This window comes from Mus pahari, chromosome 13, assembly GCF_900095145.1.
Source record: "Mus pahari chromosome 13, PAHARI_EIJ_v1.1, whole genome shotgun sequence".
Taxonomy (NCBI): Eukaryota; Metazoa; Chordata; class Mammalia; order Rodentia; family Muridae; genus Mus; species Mus pahari.
The window spans coordinates 72,971,985-72,992,344 of NC_034602.1; the positions used below are offsets into that span (position 1 = coordinate 72,971,985).

Genomic DNA, 20,360 nt, shown 5'->3' on the forward strand with positions numbered 1-20,360 from the left:
AGAGAGAGAGAGAGAGAGAGAGAGAGAGAGAGAGAGAGAGAGAACAAGGAGAAAACAAATACCAGAAAGACTTCTGATTGGGTAAAAGCCTGAGGTTAAAGACAACAAACTTATGTGATACGTAAACATTACTAGTCAGTGTTGAAAAGGTGCTCATAGTTTATAATGTGTATTTGTTATAAGCACAACCATTACGTAAAACCTAATGATTTTGAGGTTTTAATAAAGATATTAAACACTAATACAAGCAGCCTAGAGCAAAAAAAGCAATTAGTGTGAGAGGCATGAGAAATCAGAGAAAAGAAGCACTGGAACTGCAAAATGCCCACAAAGGACTTCTACTTTTCATTTTTCTTTCATTGTCTTGAAAATTAACGGTTGATAATTCTTACATGGAATCAATGGGCAACAAGCAATTTTTAATTGGCTGAAATGAACATTAGCTGACCCCAGCAAAAGTGAGATGACACTAATAAAGCCTACTACGATTCTCAAAGTAACCAGTAAATCCCAGTGGAGACCTTTGGAAGCTGAGCAAAGAAACTAGCTCAGTCCTATGTAGGCTGCAACAAACTACCCTGTGGAGCATCTGGATGAAACAAGATGGCAGAGAAAAGGTAACTTTGCTGTCTGTTTGAGCTAGCACACCACTTTTCTGTTCTCAAGCTAAGCAGTTTTTGATCTTGAACACGAAAGGATACATGTTGTGATACAGCAGTTGACACTGATAAGCTCAGGGCTTGGCTTTAGTCTTCAAGTGGAAGGCAATAGATGTTGACATATTTCAAGTTACAGAATCACCTGAAGAAATCTCTTTAGATAATGTCTTTCTATATCAATCATTCTCTCCTTCTGTTTCTATGCACTTATACATATGCAGGTATTTACATGTAATTTGGTCATGTGGGAAAGCAGGACTAATGTACATATTATATAGCTGTGTAAACTGCCGGACACTAGTAGCAGTTAAATCCCCAAGTTATTGAAAGATTGTCAGGACTTCTGAAAATGTCTGACAAAGCTGATATTATTGGGAATCTTGCTAAGGCTGATGGCTTCAACTTATATCCAATTTTTGTCTACTAAAATGCAACATCATTCTTTAATGAGATCCGCTGCATTGACTCAGAAGACTGCTCATTGTTACCCCACAAAACCTCATCCCATATAAAATGACCTCTGCTTGAGTTGCTTAAAGAAGGGGCCTAAGTACCTCCCATAATGTTTGCCCTCATAACACATCAGGGTGGATGCCCTTGTTTGGTACAGCTTCACATGTGCAGTTTATTTTCTACTTTCTCTCCGATCTCAGTAGTTTTCCCCATGTAAAAGATCTCCCCACTTGGCTGCTTCTCAATGACTAACTTTATACCAAAAGGCCCTGTATAACAACACTTGTTTCTTTTACACAACCAGGCTCCAGGCAGAATAACAGCCAAATATTCACAGTTTCACAAATTATTACCCCACAATGCTCCTTTTGAGAGCTATCTCTCCTGAACCGATTCTCATGCTTGGTAAAGTTAATAGGACTTCGGCCCTCTTCAGTCGACTCATTGCTACTCATTTCTCTTTCTACGAGTATATCTCTTGATACTCAATTAGCTGTAAAATATCTTTTAAGCTCAACACAAAAACAGGCCTGTCAGTCCATGAATCAGTTTTCACAATTCTGCCTTGTAAAAGTCTTATAAAATCTTCTTGTCCATAAAGATGTTAGCTCCAGTGCCATCCCATTATTACAACAACGTAGAGAGGCTACAGTAACCTTCTCCAGCATCCTGAGATAGAACAGGAATCTGTGATGCCTATCAAGTAACTCACACTTCTGTAAATAGCACTTGACTGTATCCTCGATGACCACTCGGCCTTTCCTAGAGTCCACAAGTTACCAAGTTAGTCCAATGCTTATGTAGCACCTGTTTTCAGGAATATTGGGTCCTTAGAAGTTTCTTTTTTTTTTTTTTTTGTAATTTTAGCTACCTTCATTCTTTCGAAACTAAACTCAAAAACAAAAGTTGGAATACCTTTTATATTTGGTTGTATTTCACACTTATTAGCAAACAGAAATTTTCTTTTTAATCTTTATCATGTTACTCAGACCCAAATCTGGTCATGTATTTTCTCTCTAGGGTTACTCTTTTGGTCTAACATACATTGTGGTATAAGTCTATCTGTCCAAGTATGTTTATGACAGCCTTCCTACTACAAAATAATTCTGCCTCAGGCTTCTATGCATAACATGTTTGTATAAACAATAATCCAATATTTGTTTGTAAACAATATCCAGTAATAAACCTAATGAGGTGAAAATTTTTGAAATCTGAAAAAAGAAATTGAAGAATGTACATTCTTTACACTCTTTCCTTCTCTCTCTCTCTATATATATATACACACACACACACACACACACACACACACACACACACACACGCACACGCACACACACACAGTGGTGGGAATTATGAGCATGCAAACAATTCCAAGCATAATGAAAATCAAATAAATCATATTACCTGTGCTGAAATGACACTACATAACCTCAGTGATAAAGATGACATGAGATCATGATACTGGCACAAAACAGATTTTTAAACCAATGGACTATAATAGAAGGCTCAGAGAAAAATTCATTCAGCTATAGAAACCTAAGTTTTAACAAAGTATGCATCTGGAAAAAAATAGTCTTTTCAGGTAGTGGTGCTGGCAATAAACCATATATACAATCAAAAGGATAAAATTAGATCTATTTCTCTAGTGTACAAAATATCAATTGAAACTAGATCAGAGAACTTAATTTAAAGCATAAAGCAGTGCAATTGCTAAAAGGGGGGGGATAGAAAACACTTTGAGACCAAGTTGCAGGCCAAAAAAAAAAAAAAAGTATGAAGAGAAACACAATAGCAATGGATATGGCCACATAGGTTGGCAAAATGAAATAAAAACATCCTTAGAGAAAAGAAATAATCAACACAATAAGTGGACAGCTCATAGAATGAGAAAAAAAATCTATTACCGTTATACAAAGAGGACATATCTGTAGTATTTGAAGATTGGAAAACATGAATCATCAGAGGCACAAAGCTGCCAATCCAGAAACAGACCAATGGGAAAAAAACAAAACAAAACAAAACAAAACAAAACAAAAAAAAAAACAGGCAACTGTCAGAAAAGAGCTACAATTAATCATTACAAACCTTAAAATCTTAAAAGTCAGGTGTGGTTTTGATATAGTACTCAGGAGGCAGAAGAAGGTAGGTCTCTGTAACTTAGAGGCCAGTCTGATCTTTAGAGTGAATTACAGGGTAGCTAGGACTACATAAGAAGAACTATGCTAAAAGCATTATCTAAATTAATGTGTTCAATAGCACTAGAAATCAGAGGCTTGTGAATTATGGCAAATTAAAATTAATTTGAGATATCATCTCACTCAAGCGACACCAGTCACTATCTAGAAAACAAGATTAAAAATATCACTGAGAGGTCCTTGGTCTTGTGAAGATTATATGCCCCAGTACAAGGGAATGCGAGGGCCAGGAAGCAGGAGTGGGTGGGTTGGGGAGCAGGGCAGTGGGAGGGTATAGGGGACTTTCAGAGAGGAAACTAGAAAAGGGGATAGATTTTGAAATGTAAATGAAGATAATATCTAATAATTTTTTTTAAAAAATCACTGACAAAAATATGAAAAATGACTAACATGCATATAGTTGAAGGGAAATTAAACCACGGCATCTATGTGAATTAACTGGATGCTTTCTAAAACACTGAAAATAGTATTATCTCATGGCCCACTTATACTAATCTTGGTCATATAATCAAGGAATGCCACACCCTATGATGTAGGTATACCCAGGCTCGTATTTATCACAGTGTTCACAATAATAAACAAGTAAACTCAGCCTGTGTGTCCATCAACAGATAATAGATAATGAAAATGTGATGCATACATTCAACAGAATATTATGAGATATAAAAAATAAAATTATGCAATTTTCATAAATTTCAATGTTACTATATGACATAATTTTAAGCAAAGTAATTGCTTCAATTACTTCTCTGTTGCTCTGATAAAACAGCATCACCAAAAAGCAACATATGGTAAAAGTGTTTGTTTTGGTGTAGGTTTCCCGAGACTTAGGATTCCATCATGGTGGGGAGGCTTGCTTGTTAGCAAGTAGGTGGTATGGTGACAGGAGTAGGAAACTGAGAGATCATACCCTCAATCTGAAGCCTGAGACAGTGAAGCTAATTGGAACTGAGATGAGGTAAGAGCTCTAAAACCCATCCTCCATTGACATGCTTCCTCAGGTAAGACTACATCCTCTAAAGCTCACCACACAATGCCACCACCTCAGGAGGTCTATATATTTACACATAGCTTTAACCAACTGGGATTCAGAAAAGATGTTTACGTCATTATTTACAAAGTCTAGATTCCCTCTTGAGTATGATATAACTGTGAGGAGTACTAAGCAAATGGAGACAAAATTTAAGCATGGATCCCATGAAGCACTGAGCATGCTCTGAAGACTGTTCCTTACAGACCCCAGAAAAAAACTGCAGCAGCTCATTTCAAGTACCTTTTTGAGTTAGTGACAAAGATGCGAGGGAAGTTCTCTGAAACATGAGGAAAAACTCTGAAACAATATTACACACACACACACACACACACACACACACACACACACACACACACACACACAATACATACATATAATGGTATATTATAAGAGCATTTAAACTAATGTATAAAATGAACAAAGTAAGGTACATTTAAAACTTTACTTTCATTAATATAAAATCACTTCAAAATTTAGCCAGCTATAAAGGTAAGGATTTTTTTCCTTCAATTTCTTTATTGATATATTTTACTTCTGAAGCAATAACAAGATCAACACCGTGAGATTCATATGTCCATCAGAGTCAGTATCTCTGAGCACCTATACTCTATTCACCAATTTTCATATTTCTCCTTACTTATGAGTACATCCTGTTTCCAGTCATCTAAATTTCTCAACTATAAGTTAAAGCAAATATTTAGGTAGCAATTAAAGGACCTAGAAACACTGAAGCAATTGAAATTCACAAGGTAAGGATTATTACAAGAAAAAAATAAGTATAAAAGATACTATGTTAAAAGTTTTGTGTCAACATTGTACATATTTACATTTTAAATAATTTTAAAAGAAAACTACTTTCCCTTAAGAATATTGGAAGCTTTTTAACTTTAGTCACATATTTCCTAAAATAATCAAAATTTGCATACTTCCAAGTAGGAGTAAACATACAGAGGTATTTCTTCTCTAAAAATTGCACACATATCAATAATTTTAAATGACTTACTAAGATACCTTGAATAAATTCCAGAAAAGATATTCAAGAAAAGCCAGTGCTTTGCAGAGATAAGTGGTTTATATGAGTTCTTTAATATTTCATAAGCCACTCAATTAAGGAGAATATCAGTTTTCAAATTATCTCTTGAAATTTAATTTATAGTGCATGGATTAGTAGATATTGCCTTCTTTCTGTATTTTAAGTTATACAATGTTTTGTGACTGTATACTGAAGTACAGAAAAAAATGTAAATAAAGCAGATATTTGAGAGAAAAATCACCAGTGCTAAATGTTAACTTTAAGAAGCTTAATAATATAATGTTACAGTCTCTAATTCCCTTGCCCTACTCTGTAAAAGTCTGGAACTTAATGGTGACTGCTCTGGGTCACTTTATAAAATCTGCCTTTTTTCCCGTTGTTCTCTTGGTAATTCAGAAACAGTAACAGCAGTAAAAATATTTGGTGTTTTAATGTTCTTTTTCAGTTTTTAAAAAAGCTATTAAATGGAAATCAGCCATATGAATTAAATTCTCTACTGGAAAATTTTGTACTCAAGTACTTAAACTAGGGAAATATTCTTATTATTAATATTGTAAAAAAAAAATTCTGTCTCTTACTTTCAAATTACATGTACTTATTTCCAAATTCAGAAGTTATCAAAATTTTTCTCTAATATAACTAAGAATCAATAAATCTCAAAAGCAAAATTAAATTATTCAACATATTATAATTCTTCAGTAAAATTCTGTCCCTTCTGTAGGACAGTATATATGACATCTCCATTCAGGGATCAGCATAAGGATTCAGCAGGTAAAAGTTCTTTCATCCTAGCCTGATAACATGGGAGTACAATCACCAGAACTCACATACTGCAAAAAGAGAACAAATTTGCACAATGTGTTCTATGACCTCCGCTATCATGCCATTGTACACATGTGCAAATCCATATCAACATACACATACAGATAAAAATAAATGCCAAAATGAAATTTAAAAATTCATTCAGAACCACTATATAGAGGATCTGCCTTGGACATGCACGTCATAAACTGCCTACATGATGAAACATTGGTATAATAAAGAATTTAAAGAAAAGTCAGGAAAATTTATTCCCCAAACATTCAACATAATAGATATATTGGAGTTTTCTGGGAATAAAAATGTTTTCTTAAAATTCATTTTCATCAATAATTAGACAATTTGCAAGCAAAATAAAGCAGTGGAGGAAGAGAAAATTTTCTAGAGCAACTCATAATTTCCCAACCACTAGTAAAACATGAAGTACTTAAAAGTTATTGAAAGAAGCTTGCCTATTAGATGATTGCAGAACAATAGAGGATGTTTATACAGTGATGGAAAGGCACAAATGGCTGAGAAATATCAGGCCAGCATCCCAGTATCTCTGATCTAGGGAAGACTATGTGTTGGTGAAGAATAGAAAATATGACAGTTGTTCCATTGGACATTTTTTTCTGATAGACAGATACCCTATAACACAGATATATCAACATTTTTATCTTCAAAGAATTTAAAAAGGGAGTCGACTTTAAGAGTGAAAATTTAAAAGTAATAGATTTTTGTCTAAAAAGGAGTTAAGAAAGGTAGAGGAATTTATAATCCAGCAGCATGGTTGCCACTGGCAAGGGATCATATCTTTAGGTCAATGTGGCCAGGCTGGAATGCAGATATGATCTGGATTACACTCACATTTGCCTAAAATACAGACATGTGTTTATTATACATCTTGTTTGGGATTGACCCTAGTTGAGAGGCAGAAAACCTGATGAATCAGAGAAAGATTTGACAGGATGAGTCAGAGATAGTATATGCTGAACTCTTATAAGAACTGCTCAGCAAAGTGAGGGTACTTAAGAAACATGCAACTAAAGATAACAAGCTAGACACAGCTGTGGTGTGTGATGGAAATTTTACAGAAATAGGTGTTTATATATATATATATATATATATATATATATATATATATATATATATATATATATATTCAGGTTGCAGTAAGAACAAGCTAGACACAGAATGAGTCAGAGAATGAGAAGTCAGAAGATTAAAATACATTGCCAAAGTTAGCATGAGACCAGGCAGAGCAATTGCAATTCACACAGAGGTCAAGAGAAGTTGGATTGAATCAGTCAGGTTTAGGCTTGACAGAACAGAGAAATAAATGCTCTGGGAACAGCCCAAGCCCTGGAGTCACATAGCTAGGATGTGGCTCTCACTTTATCACTTCATCTGAGCAAATAAAAGGGATATTCACAAAGAACTACAGTGACATAATGTGTATTTCATTATCTTAGATAAGCTCATGCATGCCATTGCTCTCAGATTCAAAGCCCCTCACCAAGCCTGCCCATGGGTTTATGCACAGACTTAAGTATTAGAGGCAAATTTGGTTACTGTCCTCTGATGCTTCTGCCAAGGACAAATTAAAGGATGATCTCAAGGAGCACTATAATTTGTTTCAATAATTTGTAAATCATCAGCTTTTATATATGGACCTTGTAGTTTTGAAGGACCAGACCTAAGCATGTGAAAAATACGTATGAATAATACATGAATTTTTTTCCAGGAACTGAATGTTTGTGTGAGGAATGTCAGTAGTTGAAGATGTAATAGTCAAATATCATAAGGTGTATTTGGGGAGCATTTATGACTACAATGTTATTACAGTAAAAGTCAGAAAGAACAAAAATAACATATAGAATGAGGACAGCATTGGGATAGTTATAACACAAAAGCCATGAAAGTGATGCTGGAAATAAAAGTGAATAAACAATGCATAAAAATAGCTATAGAAGTGGGAAAATATAGCTATCTCTTATTAATATTAGATACATTTGTCAGATATGGAGTTATAAGCTTTAAAATAGGGACATACTAAGGCTCAACATTAGTGAAGACCATGTAAATCTGACATAGAATATGAGAGAAAATCATTTGTTATGATCCACAATATCAAGATTGAGTAACTGAATTCAATTCCTAATTAAGTAACTGGAATTAAATGATAAATTATCTAATAAGCTGGAACTTGAGCATGACCAACATAGCTTGCTACAGGATATGAAGATGGCATATAAAATACTGAGATGAAAGTTTAATACGTAGCAGAAAATATGGAGGAGGACAAGACAGACTTCAATTTTTAATTATGTTGAGTCATGGTACAGTTTGTACCTTGAAACTGAAGATCCCACTGGGGGAAAAATAAGTAATTAGAAAACAAAATCAGAAAGATGACAAAGAATGAAGTCTTAAAATTACATAGGTAGGATTCATCAATTACCTAGTTATCATCAGTAACTATCAAGGAAATCCAAATCAAAACTACATTGAAGTTTTTTCTCACTATAGCCATCATTAAGTTCACCAAGTAAAAGAAATTGCTGCCATTCTGTGTAAGAAGGGAAGAAGACTTTTATAGTCTATTCATTGCCATATAATTTTGTTCAGACACTGTGAAAAAATAAAATTAAAATTAAATAAAATAAAGAAAAACAAACAAACAACAAAACAACCAAACACAACCAACCAACCCATCATTCATAACATCCAGATCTCCCATTTTTGGTTTCTGTGGTAGCTTGAATAAAAATGGCCCTCATAGGCTAATAAGAATTGGTACTATTAGGATGTGTGGCCATGTTGCAGGAGGTGTGGCCTTGTTGGAGGAAGTGTATTACTATGGGGTGGGCTCTGGGGTCTCAGAAGCTCAATCCTGACTAGTGTTTCACTATCATTTCCTGCTACCTGGATATCTGAAGGCAGAACTCTCACTAAATCTCTAGCTCCACATCTGCCTGCATGCCACCTGCCATGCTTCCTGCCATGAGGAAAAAAAAAAAAAAAGACTAAACCTCTAAAGTTTAAGCCAATCCCAGTTAAATGTTTTCCTTTATAAGATTGCCTTGGTCACAGTGCCTCTTCACCATAATAAAACCCTAAGATAGATCCTTACTTCAACAAGTCAAGATCAGAGATACCTGAATACCTCCATTGATTGAAACACTATTAACCAAGTAAACTCTAAGCTACAATTTATCATTACAACAATGAAGAAAATGTGTATATACAGTGAGATTTTACTTGGCCATTCAAAAGGAAATACTCCATTTGTAGAAAAAAAAATGGATAAAATTAAGGATCAATATATTCATGAAATAAGTCAATTCCACAAACACAAACAACATATGTGCTGTCTAATATGTAATCATGTGTTCTGTAAAGTATGTATATTTCTTGTGTGTTGGAGAAAGAGAGAAAGAGAGAGAGAGAGAGAGAGAGAGAGAGAGAGAGAGAGAGAGAGAGAGAGAGAGAGAGAGCAAGATAGAAAACTAAAAGAGGGACTCCTAGAGATTTAGAGATGGAAAAAGAGATGAGAGGGGAAATGAAAAACTAAAATATAGACCAATAGAGAAAGTATTATTATTATTATTATATGGAGATATCATAATGAAAAGCTGTTGTACAGTAAAGTTGTTAATGAATTAAGTTAACAAAAGATTTTTTTCTTTTAAGAATCAAAGTCTGCTCTTAGGAACGGTTTATTTATTCGTTTAGTGTTTTAAGACACAAATAATTCTAATTTTAAACTCCAAGACCTGAAGACAAATACTATGAAAAGGACATGACAAGAAGTTAATTTAGTATTGGAAAATAAAGTTTTTAAGACCCAAAGTTTGTGGATTTTCATGCATAAAATTATTATAGAATATGACTATTTACGGATTCCCATAAATGTATATGTGATAGTTTGAATAGGTATGGCCCCCATAGACTAATGTGCTTTTTAAAAATTGTCCTTTAGGTAGTTGCACTATTAGGAGATATGCACTTGTTGGAATGCACAGCCTTGTTGGAGGAAGTGTGTCACTTTGGAAGTACACTTTGAGGTCTCATATGCTTAAACAAAGCCCAGTGTGGCTCAGAATCTTCTGCTGCTTGTAAATCAAGATAGAGAACTCTCAGCTCCTTCCCCAGAACTATGTCTGCATATGAGGTTTATTACTTTTATTTCTTTACAATCCAGCCATTGTCCCCCTCCTGCCCTCCACTTCCACAGGTCATCATCTCATTCCTCCATCCCACTGTCTCGAAGAGGATGTTACCCCCCAAATCCTGGCCTCCCTACTCCCTGGGGCCTCAAGTCTCTCGAGAGGTAGGTGTGTTTTTCTTTTTTATAAGTTTGATAAGCATGCTAAGTATTATGCCTGTGAAAAAGAATTACTTAACAGTAGTTAATAAATCTTAAGTCTAATTATAATTATTAAATCTGATCACAATTTGTCAATTGGATATTTCTCAAATTTTGTACAAATTATCCTTTTTAAGTCATATTCAAATTTCTGTTCACTTAAATGCTCTGACTGAATTTCTGACATTTAGCATTGCAATTACTATTTTATTGTGATAAAAGCTTTATTCTCAGATTGTATAATCCCTAAATAAGTGTGCAAAGAATATAAATAAGTAGAGATTTTATGTGAATAAAGAGGATAATTACCTACATAGACTATGTGAATAGATAATAATTTATCTCTAACTTCTTAATATTTAGCCAAGGGTGTCTTGCAACTCCAGAGTCACATGTTTTTCAACCCTACGTTGGAGGGCTTAAAGGCATGTACTACCAAATCCGGAGTCTTAAAAATATAATTGTGTTTTAATAACTTAAAAGTTAAGATATTTCATGCCTCAGAAAATGTAGGCACACAATTACAGAGAATTTAATAACCAAGTTAGAGCTAGAAAAATGAATTAAGAAAAACTATGTGGATACCCTGTATTTAATTTTAGATGTTGTGATGTCCTGATCTTTTATTTTTAATGCATTAAAAACCTACATGCCTTTAAGATAAAATATTAAAACACATCTTCACAAAGTAACTTGAAATATAAGCAGTTTTAAAGTAACTATACTCCTCATTGTATATGTCTCTTGAAAATACATTAAAATCAATACTCCTAAAATATTTATCCATTTAAGCTCTACTAATTGTAATCCCTTGTTATATTTTTGTTTCTTAAAATGTATATTAAATACTGTATAGGCATACTTCTTTTAATAGGAATGATGTTACTATTTGCACTGTATCTGAACTAGTCATATCATAAGGATAGCTATATATAAATCTAGATACCGATCAATAGTTTCTATTTCTTTTAAAAGAAATAACTTAATTATTCCCTGAGTTTATTTTCAATTTTTATACAATGAACCAATATATAAAATTATGAATTTGAATATATTCCCCGAAACGCATGTTCTGTTCAATAACACATGTTAAAAAGAATCTTTAAAATGATATAAGTACAGAATCTAATGATATATCTTAATTCTCAAGGCATTGGCACATTATGATATATCAACATAGGTTTATAACACTGGAGAAGAACTTTCATAACAGAAGGGGGGCTATGCATTTACGGAGTTATCTATTTGGAAAAGGTCTCTAACATTGACTTGATTTTAATAATTACAACAATCAAGCTTACTCTTATAAAATAGTAAAAATTCCTATTTTCCAGAAATTTTATTTTCATTGTTTGAAAATTAGAATGAATTTAATTATTAAAGCTATATAAAAAGTAAATATATATATATATATATATATATATATATATATATAAAATGAATACTTTCAAGCAAATTATAGAGATTTTTCTTCACAGAACAATATTACCCATCAAGTTTAAGCAATATCATTAACAGGTCTTGTAAAATAATTTTTATTTATAATGAATTTAACATATTTAAATAGTTGGAATAATATAAAAGAAATATTTTTTATATTTTTATATTTATTTTGCTAAACAAATATTTAAGAAACATGCTGATGTTGGTAAAATGTCAGTAAATTTATATTTTTACATAACATTTAAATTCTACTTTAAAAAGTAATATAAAAGTTATGAATATTACATCTCAAAATTTGTATTTACATATAACAATAGATAATATCTTTATATATTAAAATTCAGAATATAAAGGAACATTGAACTATGCATTAAAACAATTTTATATATAATTACATTTGAAAAAACTGAAGATTTTTCTTGGGATATTGTTAACTGTCTGTCTCCTGAATATTAGCATCAATTTCCATGACCAGTACTCACAAAAACCTGTTGAATGTTAAAGCATCAAAAAGTGTATCAAGCCGGGCCTGGTGGCGCAGGCCTTTAATCCCAGCACTCGGGAGGCAGAGACAGGCGGATTTCTGAGTTCGAGGCCAGCCTGGTCTACCAAGTGAGTTCCAGGACAGCCAAAGCTATACAGAGAAACCCTGTCTCAAAAAAAAAAAAAAAAAAAAAAAAAAAAAAAAGTGTATCAAATGTGAGAATCATTATATTTAAGAATTACTATTACTAGGTACTAAATTATCAAAGAGATCAGTTTTAAAATACAGCTTTCATGTGCTTGCTCTTAAAGAAAAATTTGAGCCAATTCGAAAATATGTTGCATGCATTTTAATAGATAAAACTCACATGCTTTGTGAAACTTCTGTTTGACATCATGAATAGTTGAAGTTTGTGTGACCTGAAAGAAGGAAATAAAATTATAAGAAAAACCTGATAATTTCTGCTAAACAAATATTTAAGAAACATACTGATGTTGGTAAAATGTAAGTAAATTTATATTTTTAAATAACTTTTAAATTCTACTTTAAGAAATAATATAAAGTTATTAATATTACATTTGAGGTTTTATACATATGACAATAGTCATTTAAGTCCAATCAAATATATTCCTCTAAAGCATATCTTTAAAAATTTCATCTTTTCAAATTATTGGGTTTCAGTCTTCACCAATCAAGAGAATATTGAGTAAAAAAGATGACCAATTAAAATCCAAGAAATATCATTTATTCAGAATCAGGTGATGTTTGATATGCATTTGAATCATACAGTAGATACATTAAAAATTTATGGTATATTGAACTGTTTTGAGACAAGTCACTTACATAATCTCATTAACAAATTTATGGTAAATGATTTTACAACAATTCTCAACTGGATACACTAAGTGTACACCAAAACCATACAAGGTGCATTATATATTACGTTTAACATATTTTTATCTCTAATTACTGAGAATAACACATTTACAAATGCAACTTGGTTTGAATTATTTACAGTGGGAAATGACTGACACCAACGGTTTCATCATAATACCTCAAGCTATTACAGTCCTTCTTGACTTTCTGTTTATATCAATTTTCAGAACTCATAATTCTTTTCACCACTCATTCCTTACACTCACTTATGAATAGGCATTGAAAGCATATTCATTTAAGGTCACTTCTTACAACTTGATTTTTTTCTCTTGTAGCGTTAGGAGACTGGTGAAATGTATGATGACCATATGAGAAAAATGCTTATCAAGTTTGGTTGACTGTTTTCTAATTATGGATTTTTTTAAAAAAATAATTAAATAAAAATGCATGAAAGAGCATACATAAATCTTGTTGTCTTGCACTTAAACTACAGTTACACAATAGATATACCTATTTCACTTTATCTTCCCTGCTTAGTGAGACTATGACCAATATTTCAGTACTGTTAAGATGTTTATATTATCTACAACTACCACCCTCAGCATGGACCCAGTTACTTTCCTTCCATTCCTCCATTCTGACCTCCATAGATTTTCTTATACTTGTCATGAAATTTCCTCACTCCATCCTTCCAGCCCATGCCCATCACCTTGGGACTGGACTGCCAAGCCTTGTACAGAAAGAGGCTTCTCATAGTTCTTCATCTGCTCCTTTCATCAGCTATTCACCTCATTTTTTTGTGTCAACCGACCCACCTCTAACCAGATACAGTGACCAGCTGGAATCTGAAAACTAAAACTTGAGTGACCCCAAAATTGAAAAACATCACTGTGCTACTAATACACAAAATTTCATATTGGATAATAGCAATCAAAGACCTGAACATCCACACAGTATCAAAAAGCATCATACACATTTTAACTCCAGATACAAAGATACAAGCTCAAAACCACAGAAAAAAACAAATGAGATAATATTCCTTTTCCAGAAACCAGAACTCCTATTTTAACATTCTCTTAAAAACTAGCTTAGCCGAAATATAACACAAGAATTTCAAAATAGGAACTGTGAATGAGGTCAAGGACTTCAAAAGATTGTGAATAAGCACTTCAAAGAAGACATTATAAAATGAATTAAGCAAAACAATACTAGATATGAAAATGTAATCTCATAAAGAAACTAAATCACTAAATGTCAAATTGAAATAAAAGTTGAAATAAAACACTCAGAAATAACACAAAAAGCTCAGGGGAAGTCTTACCAACAGATAAAATAAAGTGGGAGAAATAATTTTAGGTTCTGAAGCGAAGGTAGAAGAAATGAATAGGAATATCCAAAAACAAAGTATGGAAAGCTTCTGACTGCTAAGTGAATGCCCCAGGAATTGTCTCTAAGTGTTTGTTAGTAGCCTTCCCTTTCACCCAGTTTTCAAGAATCTTCTAAGGGATAACTGAACATTACATTAATTTAGTCATTGTCATAAGTCACTGCTATATATACAAAGAAAGAAATACATGTGTGTTTCTCTCTCTCTCTCTCTCTCTCTCTCTCTCTCTCTCTCTCTCTCTCTCTCTCTCTCTCTCTCTCTCTCTCTCTCTCTGCCTGCCTTACAATTTTTTATTACTTCTTTTTTATTAGATATTTTTTATTTACATTTCAAATTTTATCCCCTTTCCTGGTTTCCCCTCCTTAAACCTCCTATCCCTTTCCCCCTCCCCCTGCTCACCAACCCATACACTCCCACTTCCTGGTCCTGGCATTCCCCTACACTGGGGCTTAGAGTGTGTTTCTCTTCTTTGGGGTTGTTGTGAGAAGATTCCTGAGTAAGTTAACCCAGACACAAAAGAACACACATGGTACATACCCACTGATAATTGGATATTAGCCCAAAAGCTCACAATGCCCAGGATACAACCCACTGACCATATGGAAATATAGGAGGAAGAAAGACCAGGGTGTGGGTGTTTCAGTCCTGCATTGATGGGGGAACAGCATGATAGTGGGTGTGGGGGGAGGGGGACCAGGAAGGGAGAAAGGAGAGTGAGGAAAGAAGAGGGGCAGTATCAGGTACTGCAGAGAGGTACAGAGGGTCAGGAAATTGAATAAAAAATATATAGCAGTCGGGGATGAGGAACTGGGGATAGCCACTGGAGAGTTCCAGATGCCAGGCAAGAGAGAGGTTCCCAGGACACAACAGGGATAACTTTAGCTGAAATGCTCACTGAAGGGGAGATAGAACCTGCAGAGACCACCTTCAGTAGATAAGCAGAGCCTCCGGTTGTGAGATGGGGCTATCTATCCATCAAAAAATTTATACCAGAAATGTTTCTATCCAAAGGAAAGACAGTGACAAAAAAAAGGAGCAGAGATTGAAGGAAGGGTCACCCGGGGACCGCCCCACCTGGGAATCCATCCTGTCTTCAGTCACCAAAACCAAATACTGTTGCTGTTATCAAGAGGCACTTGCTGACAGGAACCTTGTATGGAGGCTTCAGCCAGCAACTGACCGATGCAGATGGGAATGCTTGGAGCCAACATTCAGACTGAGCTCAGGGACCCAGGTAGGAGAGCTGGTGGAAAGACTGGAGGAGCAGAGGGAGATTGCAGTCCCATAGGAAGAACAATGTGGCTTGGCTGGACCACCCAGTGCTCCCAGGAAGTAGACCACCAACCAAGGATCCACGGCTCCAGACACATGTGTAGCTGAGGATGGTCTTGTCTGACATCAGTGGGAGGGGAGGCCCTTGATCCTGTGGAGGTTTGATGCCCCAGCATAGGGTAAGGGGATGCTGGAGTAGGAGGGAGAAGAGGGTGGGTGGGTGGGGTATCACAATCTTAGAGGCAAATGGGGAGGGGAGAGAGGGCAGATGTGGTGTGGGGGAGGGGTATTTGTGGAGGGGTAACTGGGAAATGGGAGGTCATTTGAGATGAAAATGAATGGAATGATTAAATAAATAAATAAATAAGAAATACAAACTCCCAAACTGGAAACTTTAACATTCTCCTCTTTAAGATTTCTTATAATAAATCAATCATGAACTAACAAGTGAGCAAGTTAAAGCTTTCTAGCTGAACCAAGTGTATGCATCTGAAATTCAGCAGACTGTAGTTGAGGCTTGACTCATTGTTGGTTTGCCAACATTTATATTGATGAAAGCAAAGTTTTCACATGCAAGAAATGAAAGTCGTGTCTGCGTTTACCATCTGTTGTCTTTTTTAAATAAACTATTCATACTATCACTGTTTGCATAACTCTATCTTTCTCATGTGTCCCGGAGCTCCTAAAAGTGAACAGACATCTCTAAGACTGTCAACAGTATAATTTTGAAAATGAAATGGTTAGGAAAAAAAAAAAAAAAACAACAGCCGGTTCAACCTATTTGTTAAAAATTTTCAATTTTTGATTGAGAAATTATCAGTGAATACTGGAAAAACTGTTACCACAAGCACAAAAGAAAACAGAATAAAAATATTCTCATCATAAATAATTAAATATTAAGATGTAATACTCCTCAGAGGAACACATAATATAAACACTCAAACAGGCTTGATAACTGGTAGAAAATGCCACTTCTTGGCTTTAGAACAGAAAGAAGAACATGGCCCCAAGAGTATCAAACCCAGGACTAACACAGAAAAGAAGAGTAACAACTGTAAATTTCTATTATAATTTTTTAGTTTAGAAAATGGGATAATAAGTTGAAAATTTGCTTTAAAAATTATAAGAATTTCTTACATAAACAAGTAATATTTTAGTACTGCGATAAATAAAATCCTCATTTATTTAAGATTTCACTTTAAGTTAATTTTCACTTATTAATTAAGAACAGATTCTTAGTGAAATTTAGCTCTCTAGATACTGAATCCAATCATCTAAATGCATATCTTGGTAGATCGTCTCTATTACTCTGTGGCTAGGGATGCAAAGCATCGCCTAGGCTTGCTTTGAAGGCATGAAAGCTATGTTTGAGCCCCAGCACTACATCAAACATTATGATGAGCACTCTCAAAAGCCTAGCACTTATGAACTGAAGTTAGGATTCGAACATTCAAAGTCAACTTCAGAAACATTGTAAACTTAAGGCCAGTCTTTGTTATATAAAATTGTCTCAAATGGCAAGGTGTGGGGGACTTTGCAGGAAATTTGCAGTTTATTAATAATATTTCTAAATAATTTAAATATGAAAATGAGCTGCTCAATATGAATCCTCTGTTGAATCAATATATATTACTGATTGTATATTCATTTGTAAGTATGTGGTTCTTCTATCATAAAATATTTATATATTATAGTATTCCCTCAACAGATACCAAATATGACTTTCTGTCAAAAGATGAGCACTAATATATATGCCAATTTCTCTAAAGCATGTACCCTAGAAATTAAAAAAAAAAGATACATCTGAATAAATATGATTATATATGATACCAAAATAGTACTAGTAGGTTTTGTAAAAATTTAACTTGAAGTACAGCACAAAACAGAAAACTAAACAAAAAAATGTGAAAGTAATTAAAAATAACTTTAGAGTTTTGCAGTTTACCCATGTTTAGAGTAGATTTAGCAACACATCTGTATTGACTTAGGTTTGAATTCTGATTAAATTAAGTTCAGGTTTTCTTTCAGTGATGTTTACCACAAGCAGGTAATAAATCTGTTTTCAGTGATGCATACACCTGTATAGACAAATAAATAACTCATCAAGAAAGCAATTTATCAAACACTTTGCTAGAAGAAATTACTAATTACATTATATTATGGGTTTCAAAATCAAATAATGGACAATTGCAAAGTTAAAAGCCTTTAAACATGAAATAATTTTAAATGTTCATTTCAGAAGCTTTAAAAGCACAGGATGGGAAAGATAAATGGCCACAAGCACCACCATTCTTAATTAATCCCTCATTTGCACAAATTGAAAAGAGAATGAAAAACAGAAGTTCAACACTCCTCTAACAAAACAAAAGAGCAATGGCCCATGGCATTCAAAATGAATATCTTGAAAAGAGAATGCCAGATTCTCAAACACATCACACTGCAATTGATGGCTCAATCAGGTCACTTCCTTAAATCTTAGCAGATCAACAGAGATTAGTCAGCTTCAAAATACACCAATAAAACATGATATTCTAGTTGTTTGGAGCCTGAGAAATTTGCACGTGGAAAAAACTTAAGGGGATGAGAAGGTTTATTTGGCTTTCCTGTGTAAACTCCTCTAAGGCATCCTTACTGCAGGATGGCTTCTGTTATAGCTTCAAAGGTCAATAGAGTAGAACACTTAGAGGACATAATTGTTCCTTTAGGAAATTTCCCTGGGGGTGCTGGTTAGTTCATATTGTTGTTCCACCTATAGGGTTGCAGACCCCTTCAGCTCCTTTGGTACTTTTTCTAGTTCCTCCATTGGGGGCCCTGTGTTCCATTCAATAGATGAGTGTGAGCATCCACTTCTGTATTTGCCAGGCACTGGCATAGTCTCACAAGAGACAGCTATATCAGAGTCCTGTCAGCAAATTCTTGGTGGCATATGCAATAGTGTCTGCATTTGGTGGCTGATTATGGGATGGATCCCTGAGTGGGGTACCCCCAGAGCTCACGTCTCTAGCTGCATATGTAGCAGAATATGGCCTAGTCGGCCATCACTGGGAGGAGAGGCCCTTGGTCTTGCAAAGATTACATGCCCCAGTACAGGGGAATGCCAGGGCCAGGAAGTAGTAGTGGGTGGGTTGGGGAGCAGGGTGGGGGGAGTGCATAGGGGACTTTCAGGATAGCATTTGAAATGTAAATGAAGGAAATATCTGATAAAAATATTGTTTAAAAAAAAAGAAATTGCCACTGCTGTCGTGATGACCTTCCCATGTGATGAAGTCATTGAGCACATTAAATGGAAGACATTTCATCAGCTCTTCTAAATACATACACACATACACAAACACCCCCCCACACACACACACACACATACACATGACACTCTATACTCTTGGAGTTGGATATTCAGATCAGGGGTAGAACAATTGCCTAGTCCCTATCTCAAATAAAACAAAACAAAACAAAACAAACAAAACATAACAAAAACAACATTAAAAAAAAACTCTAGTTGAACTCATCTAGTATCATATTCATTTTTAAAAAAATAATTATTATGTTTACTTGTATCAAATGACATGTGCATGTCTTTTCAATAATAACAAGAGTATTAAAAATGTCTGGTTCAGTGTGACTTCAAGCTAGGGTCTGAGAGAGTGGCTCACTTCTGTGATATACTCAGTATGCAGTCTTCCCTTACATAGTTTCCAGGAATTCCTCACATATCAACAGTCATTGATGTTCAGGCTTTTATATCAAGTGAGTATGATGTTCACAAAGATACCATGTGCTTCCTCTCATTTACTTTGATCCATCATTCAGTTACTTTAAATACCTAATGAATGACAAATGAGATGTAAATAACTGCTTTAGCTTTCAGAGAATAATAACAACAATGATTCTGCATGTATACTATAAATATACTGTACAGAGGCTTCTTTTCTGTAATTCTTAATCTATAGGTAATTAAATCTGCAATGAAGAGCCCATCAAAACAGAAGGATGAATAATTGTTGAAGAAAATGCAGATAAGAAAGCAGAGAAGACAAAGAACATCATGACTGAAGGAGATGAGAAATATGAGCTCTATTTTTTTTTTTTTTTTTAGGATTTTGGCACTGAAAAATATTTTTGAGTTTATTTGACAACAGCCAATTCAACAAACTTTAATGAGTATACCTTCATATGATTGGCCATGTTGATTTGGATAGAATTGTTGAAGTATTTTAATGCTTTTGGCTGAAAAGGCTGTTGAATGTTTGGAGTCTAATTGACTGATTTGGGGGGAAAGTTTGGAGATGGAATGGCTAAAGAAATGGAGACATTGGAGTCCTGGCATATCAAGTTATAGAGAGAAGTTTTGGATTCCT

The 20,360-nt window shown here is 34.2% G+C and overlaps 1 protein-coding gene across 1 annotated transcript in view; it reads right to left on the minus strand.

The window, feature by feature from the left end:
• Tecrl (trans-2,3-enoyl-CoA reductase like) overlaps positions 1–20,360 on the minus strand; it is a 79,487-nt gene that overhangs the window by 50,025 nt on the left and 9,102 nt on the right. Inside the window, exon 2 of the mRNA XM_021211298.2 lies at positions 12,838–12,889. Coding sequence (XP_021066957.1) covers positions 12,838–12,889 — 52 coding nt within the window. The remainder of the gene's footprint in view (positions 1–12,837; positions 12,890–20,360) is intronic.